Consider the following 7641-nt stretch of genomic DNA (forward strand, 5'->3'; position numbering starts at 1 on the left):
CAGCACTTGGGAGGCAGAGGCAGGTGGATCTCTGTGAGTTCAAGGCTAGCCTGGTCTACAGATTGAGTTCCAGCACAGCCAAGGATACACAGAAAAACACTGTCTCAAAACTAAGCAGCAGGGATGGAGAGATGGCTCAGAGGTTAAGAGCACTGACTGCTCCTCCAGAGGTCCTGAGTTCAATTCCCAGCAATAGCATGGTGGCTCACAACCATCTATAATGAGATCTGATGCCCTCTTCTGGCCTGCAGGTGTACATGCAGGCAGAACACTGTATACATAATAAATAAATACATCTTTTAAAAAAATCATTGCTGATTCTTTACTGAGGCAGGGTGGTGCACACCTTTAATCCCAGCACTTGGGAGGCAGAGGCAGGAGGATCTCTGTGAGTTCAAGGACAGCCTGGTCTACAAAGTGAGTCCAGGACAGCCAGGGCTACACAGAGAAACCCTGTCTTGAAAAAACCAAACCAAACCCTCTGTTCTCCCTGGGTATGGATGGGGCCAAAGGGACCCGGAATACTAATTTAAAAGCCATTAAAGTCAAGAATGACTTATGAGACTCTCCCAGATGTGCAAGCATTGAGCGCTTAAAGGACCCTTGAGGAGGAGGGGGAGGGGCCAAGTGGAGCATGAGGAGACCCAGGCGTCAGAGTAAGAAGGAGGTTTAATGCCACGCCCATCTTGGCAGCCCCAGTGTCCACGTTGCAGAGGCTCCCGAGGGGCATCCGGCTTCCAAAGCATCTTCCACAGGGTTAGGCTGTTCCTGAGGCAGCAGGGGTGTGAAACCTGGGGGCAGAAGGGGACAACTGAGAGTGAGGTAAGCTAAGCACACAAGGAGCCAGCTCAGGGGAGCAGCACGGACTACAGGGCCCTCGACTGTAACGTGGGGTGAGGACTGGTGAGAGCAATGGGTAGGTAACGACCGGAGCTCTATCCCCAATAGGAGTGCAGTAAGCCCGGCATGAGCTGCAGGCTCAGCAGGAGACCCGAATGGTCAGCGCTAGAGAGATGTGGTTCGGCTCCCAGCACCCACACCCAGCAGCTCACAAGCACCTGGACTCCAGGTGCAGGGCCTCTGACGCCCTCTTGTGGCCTCTGTGGGCACTGCAGCCGACCCCATCCCCACAGCCACACAAGCATCTTAGGTGGAGGGGCGAGAGAGATGGTCCAGCGAGCGGGAGCCTGCTGTGCTGTGAGCGGACGAGGAAGCTAGTTTCAATCTCCAGTACCGCATAAAAGCCAGGCACGGCCACGCACGCCTGTAGCCGGCCCTCCGGCACAGGGTGGAAAGAGGCAGATCCGGGGAGGTTGCTGGCTGGCCCGAAGCCAACCACAGTGGCAAACTTCCGGTCTAGTGAGACCTTGCTTCACGTAAAGTGGAGAAGACAGAGGAAGGCCCCCACCGCAGGCGCTGGCTCCCTTACCTGCGCATGCGCATAAGCACCAGGCGAGGCAGGCGTGCCCTGAACAGGACTGTTTTATGGGCAACAAGCCACCAACCTAAGCAAAACAACCAGTTTGCTGCGGTTCGATGGGGGACACAGTGTCGCATGCCCTCTGCACATCCCAAGAGGCTCCTGGCTAGGGGCAGCCTCCTTCTCCCATCTGTACAAAGGGCTGTCTGCACCTCACCCACCCGCTCTACTCGATGTCCACAGCTGACAGAGAGTCCAAAATGCGAAATCCCGTTCCACAGCCACGCCACCCCAGAATTTCCAACCCACGACAGTCGGCCCGACAGGCAGACTCACCTGCGAGGCCTGCGGCTGAGGAAAGGGGCTCCTAACTCTCATTCTTAAACTTGCCGTTGATGTAGGGCACCCAGTCCAGGATGAGCCGCCAGTCCGTGGCCCACACCAGCCCCACGGCACCCACAGTGCCCCACATGCTGGCTGTGGGGATCCTGGGAGGAGAGAGACAGTCGACTTAGCCTCTGAGAGCCCTTCTCCACCACGTCCCTCCAGGACGTCAGCCAAAGGTCCTCGATGATGCTTCCTTCCCAGCACCAGGGCAGGCGCTCACCCTCCACCAGCGCGCTCGGGAGGCAGAGGTGTGGATCCATCAGCATTTTAGCTCAGCTCAGTGGGAAAAGGCCCTTGCTGCCAAGTGTGTTAGGAGTTGGATCCATGTGGTGGAGAACCTACACTTTCAAGCTGCCCTCTGACCTCCATGCACACATGACCTCAACCGGGGTTAGGGGCTGGAGAGATGGCTCAGTGGTTAAGAGCACCGCCTGCTCTTCCAAAGGTCCTGAGTTCAATTCCCACCAACCATACGGTGGCTCATAACCATCTGTAATGTGATATGGCACCCTCTCCTGGTTTGCAGGAGTACATGCAGACAGGGCACTGTATACATAATAAATAAATAAAAAACAAACAAACAAACAAACCGGGGGTGGGGGAGAGGAGAGGCAGGTGTGGTGGCGCACACCTTTAATCCCAGCACTCTGGGAGGCAGAGGCAGGTGCATCGCTGTGAGTTCGAGGCTAGCCTGGTCTACAAAGCGAGTCCAGGACAGCCAGGGCTAACATAGAGAAACCCTGTCTCAAAAAACCAAAAAAGAAGGGAAGACAAAAAAAGTGGGGGGATGGGGGGAGGGAGGTGCTGAAGAGATGGCTCAGTGGTTAAGGGTACTGTCTGCTCTTCTAGAGGACCTGAGTTCAATTCCCAGCAACCACTTGATGGCTCACAACCATCTATAATGTGATCTGATACCCTTTTCTGGCTTGCAGGTGTACATGTAGGCAGAGTACAATATACATAAAATAAATAAATCTTAAAAAAGAATTTCTTTTAAAAAAAAAAATAGAAAAAGACAAGACCCAATATGCAACTCAAGTGCACCTGGAACCTGTGATCCTCCTGCCTCGGCCTCCCAAGCCTTTGGATGAGACGGCAACATGCTGCTTTAAGCCTGTAAGCTCAGGGCCACTTGTTACCCAGCATTTGTAACTGATACACTTGGCACTCGGCTTCCAAGCACTGGATGTCTGTGAAACCCTTGTGTGGGTCAGATGGGAGCTTGGGGCTGGTTCATCATGGGACCCTTCCCTTTTGGGTAGTAGGACCAGGTTGCTGGGGTTCCAGTTCAACCACCAGTCTCCCTGGCTATGTCCAGTGGGACATGTGCCAGGCTGGAGAGAGCCCGTGAACTTGGAGGACAGAGAGCACCAGGATGCCAGCCACCGAGCTACACACATCACCAGAACCTTACCTCCCCTACAAAGACACCCAGCATGTCCCTTGCAAGCCACAGATACAAACATTAGCTCCCACAGGTGGCTCTCTCTCTCTATTTTTTTTTACTTTAATCTGCGTACATTGGTGTGAGGGTGTCAGACCTTGGAGTTACACAGTTGTGAGTTGCCATGTGGGTGCTGGGAATTGAACCCAGAAGAGCAGGCAAGTGCTCTTAACCACTGAGCCACCTCTCTAGCCCCAGCTCTCTCTCTCGGCCTCTGCCTCATCCGTGCCGCCTCCCACTGAGGTCACCTACACCACCCAGCCTCCGGGGGGTCAGGCACAGCACAGTTGTAGGCACTTACTTATTTGTTTATTGAGACAGGACTCTGTATCCTACTCTGGCCTGGAATTGAATATGCCTCAGAGGGCAGCCACAAACTGCCTGCGTCCCCAGTGGAGTGACAGGCATGCGGTACTGGGGTAGACCCTGAGACCTCAGAATCACATCAGACACTGGAAGGGCAGTTTTGGGCCTGTTATATTAATTGGGTAACTTTAATACCCATACTCTGTTGCTTTTGAGATGGGGTCTCCTGTATCCAGGGCTGGTCTTGAATTCCTCATCCCCCTGCCTCCACAGCTTAAGTGCTGGGCCTGCACCACCATGCCAAGTTTGCTTGCGGTGTTAGAACCCAGATCCTCAAGCGCGTTAGATGACCTACTTACCCACCGAGCCGTAGCTGTAGCTTTGACACTCTTGGGTGACAGTCCTTCGGGGGGCTGGGGGTGTCACTTAGTGGTGTGAGCGCAACAGTAGTTCTAAGGCCTGAGTCTCACTGTATCATTGCAAAAAGCAAAAACTAAAATTAAATTTAAATTTTGTGCCGGGTGTGGTGGCGTACGCCTTTAATCCCAGCACTCGGGAGGAAGAGGCAGGCGGATCTCTGTGAGTTCTAAGCCAGCCTGGTCTACAAAGTAAGCCTAGGTCAGCTAAGACTACACAGAGAAACCTTGTCTTGAAAAACAAAAAACAAAACAAACAAACAAAAACTGAAAAGCCAGGCAGTAGGGACTGGAGAGATGGCTCAGTGGTTGGGAGAGTCCACTACTCTTGCAGAGGACCCCAGCTCCAGGACACCCAACGACATATTCTGGACACTTCCCGCCCCTGCACTCATATGCGCACAAACTTACATATATACATATAATTAGAAATAAGCTAAAATCAGCTGGGCAGTGGTGGCGCACACCTTTAATCCCAGCACTTGGGAGGTGGAGGCAGGTGGATCTCTGTGAGTTCAAGGCCAGCCTGGTCTACAAAGCGAGTCCATGACAGCCAGGGCTACACCGAGAAACCCTGTCTCGAAAAAACCAAAAATAAAATAAAATAAACCTAAAATCTAAATGGGAGAAGATGATTCTTCTTCCAGAGGAGCCAGGTTCAACTCCCAGCACCAACATGGCCTCTTCTTGTCGACGCAGATGCCAGGCACACACAGGGTACACAGACATGCAGGCAAACAAAACACTAAGGTGATGGTGGGTGCCTGAGATTCTAGCATTCAAGGAGTGTGAGGCAGGGGGATTGCTGGGAGTCTGAGGCCAACTTGGGTTACAGAAACACTGTTTAAAAAAAAAAAAATTAAAGACCGTAAAATCAAAGCCAAGGGCCACAAGGGGCTAGGCTGAAAGTTGGAGTTCCGAGCCGTAGGAGGCCAGTGTACCCGCGCCCCCCGGGGCCGCACAAGGCTCTGGATCCAGGTCGGGCTGGGGAAACTGAGGCTCGGAGCAGCTCAGACACTGGACGAGGGTGATCGCAGTCTGACCTCGGATCCTCCACCACTAGCAGTAAAGTATCCTCCTGGAACACTTCTCCTGTCCCAGCCTCAGTTTCCCCCCTGTCCCCAGGACGCACGGGTGGGCCGGTGGGCGGCATCCTCACCAGTTCTTGGCCAGTTCCCGGTAGCGCGGACCTAGAAACCTGGTCAGCATCGCCGCAAGGTCTCAAAACTCAGGGTCACCCTGTTTCACCACCGTGGAGCACCGCGCATGTGCAGACTCACGGCGCATGCGCAAGGGAAACGCAGCCTCTTCCGGGGGCGGAGCGGGTCGGTGCCTAAGACTTCCGGGGAGGAGAGAGAGGTAGGCCCCGCCTCTGTGGGCGGGGCTTCTAGCCTGCTGGGCACGCTGGGGTCGGGACTTTGATCCCGTGGAGTACTAATCTGGTAACTTTAATAATACTCATACTTTGTTGTTTTCGAGACGGCGTGTCCTGTGTCCAGGGCTGGCGTGTCCTCCTCATGCCCCTGCCTACCCTCCCCCCCATCCCGAGTGTAAGCCTGGTGTAAGCGGGCAGTGTGGGGTTGGCCCCCAGGGCCATGGCGTGCCACCGGGGTGCTGTACCCGGAGACCCAGCCCGGCCTTTGATCGGTTTAAACTGCAGGAACTCTACAGAGTCCCCAAGGGGAGAGGCACGGATTGGACCGCGGCTTTGAACGTCACCGAGTCCTTGTGGGACTCTGGCCTCACAGCAGGGCCCCTCCGAACCTCCATTTGGGTGGCCCTTTGCTGCAGGGACACCTTGTGTCTGTCCCCTTGGCCGACGCACAGGCAGGCTTTCATTGGTCACCCTTCCTGCTTAAGTTTTTGGTGGTTTTTTCCCGGTTTGGTCTGACCTCCCAGAACAGGCAGGCACATCCTATTCAGTAAACCTCCTGACCAGACTCGCAGAGGGAAGGTGGGCACATCCCTCAGGATGCATGGGGTGGCATGGGGGGCTGTTTAAACCAGGCCCCGGGATGCAGGGACACAGAAACCCAAAGGAAGAGCGTTAGCGACTGGCACGTGGGAGTCTCCAGAGCTCTGGACCCCACAAGTCCCATCGTTGTAGGTTCTATTTTGTCATTGTCCTTAGCCAAGAACCAACACAGTGCTGGGACCCCAGGGGGGTGCCTTGCTACTTGGTTGGGTTGTGGGGCATAGAAGGAATAGCTCTCGGGAGACCACACCACATCCTCGTCACTCAGGCTGAGAGAAGATACAGCTCAGTGGCTGTTTGTCACACAAACACGAGGAGCCGCATAAAAAGCAGCCCGTGTGGTGGTCCACACCTGTAACCACAGCACTAGGAAGGCAGAGACACAGGACTCAAAGGCTGAGCCACTCTGGCTTAATAAGCTCCAGATTCAGTCAAAGACCCTGTCGCGTGGCTAGGAGCACTAGCTGCTCCTGGCAGAGGACCCGGGTCTGGTTCCCAGCACCCACATGGTGGCTCCTAAACACTTGTAACTCTAATTCTGCCCACATATGGTACACAGACACATATACAGACAGAACACCCATACACGTAAAATTAAAAAGAAAGCTGGGTATGGTGGCCGAACCTTTAAGTGCTAGCTCTTGAGAGATCGAAGGTTCAGCAGCTGAGTTCATTATCAGCCTTGTCAATAGCAAAATAGCAAGCTCCAGGCCAGCCAGCCAGCCACACACGTACAGTGCAATTTTATTTAAAACAGAAAAACCCCAAACCCGTCGAGGTAGAGGGGCTCAGGGACAAGGTGCCTGCCACACAGGCTTACGGACTTTGGGTCTCCCGCACCTGTGTACAGATGTGGTCACACACCTCCCTCCGTGACACTAGCTCAGGGAGGCGGAGACTGTGTTACACTGGTGGTGCTCGAACCCACGGTTCACGCATACACGCTGAGTGCGGAGTCCAGCTCGCCCCACCTTGGTCTTGCAGCTGGGCAGTAGCGTGTGTGGAGTTGGCCTATGGACCCTTCTGGGCAATGAACAGATCGCCGGCCCTAATGGCGTTACCATGGTTCCAAACAAAATCTCCCTTGCTGGAGATTTCTGGGGTTTCCAGGGATGGTCGCTTGTGGGGACAGAGGTCAGCATGGAGCAGGTATGAACAGTGTTGTTGGGGAGCCTCAGTGGCCTAACCTTTATCCTCTGCAGATGCCACTTGGATCTGAAAAATGGGGGGAGGACACTTGGGAGGGGGACCCAGGGGCCAGTGTACAGGTCTGGGCGAAGAAGCTAAAGCCTCAGTATCCATTAAAAAGCCAGCTGTGGGGTGGGGTGCCTGCTGACCTCGGTGGCCAGCTTTCCAGCTGCAGTCAACTAGCCCAAGCAGCCGGGCACACCGGTGGTGGTGATGGGGTCTCTTGGCTGGACGCACCCTAAACCTGGGCCACACCTCCTGGCGGCAGCCCACATAAAAGGGGGTGAAGGAGGAAGGGGGGGTTGCCCGCTTGCCCTTGCTCTCGCTGGCGGGTTCATCTACCCTGCCGCTGAGGCATCCTTCCCTGGGGTTAGAGCCCAATTCTTCAGGACTCCAAAGCAGACGCAAGACCAGCGGTTCCCTCCAGCACGGGATCGAGACTCTGGAGACAGTCACCAGTGGGAATACCCAGACTATGGCCCGTAAGCCACACGAATACCCTCCC

At 54.7% G+C, this 7641-nt stretch overlaps 1 protein-coding gene across 1 annotated transcript; it reads right to left on the reverse strand.

The window, feature by feature from the left end:
• Positions 1 to 651: 651 nt before the first annotated feature.
• On the reverse strand, positions 652 to 5288 carry UQCR11 (ubiquinol-cytochrome c reductase, complex III subunit XI). The gene is made up of 3 exons (XM_084795633.1): positions 5133 to 5288; positions 1757 to 1908; positions 652 to 791 (listed from the first exon to the last, which is right to left on the reverse strand). Exons 1-2 carry the CDS (start codon positions 5180 to 5182, stop codon positions 1788 to 1790), a joined length of 171 nt encoding a protein of 56 aa, XP_084651759.1. The 5' UTR covers positions 5183 to 5288; the 3' UTR covers positions 652 to 791; positions 1757 to 1787.
• Between the last annotated feature and the right edge of the window lie 2353 nt (positions 5289 to 7641).

The sequence above is a fragment of the Acomys minous genome, assembly GCF_964271855.1.
Source record: "Acomys minous genome assembly, chromosome: 9".
NCBI lineage: Eukaryota > Metazoa > Chordata > Mammalia > Rodentia > Muridae > Acomys > Acomys minous.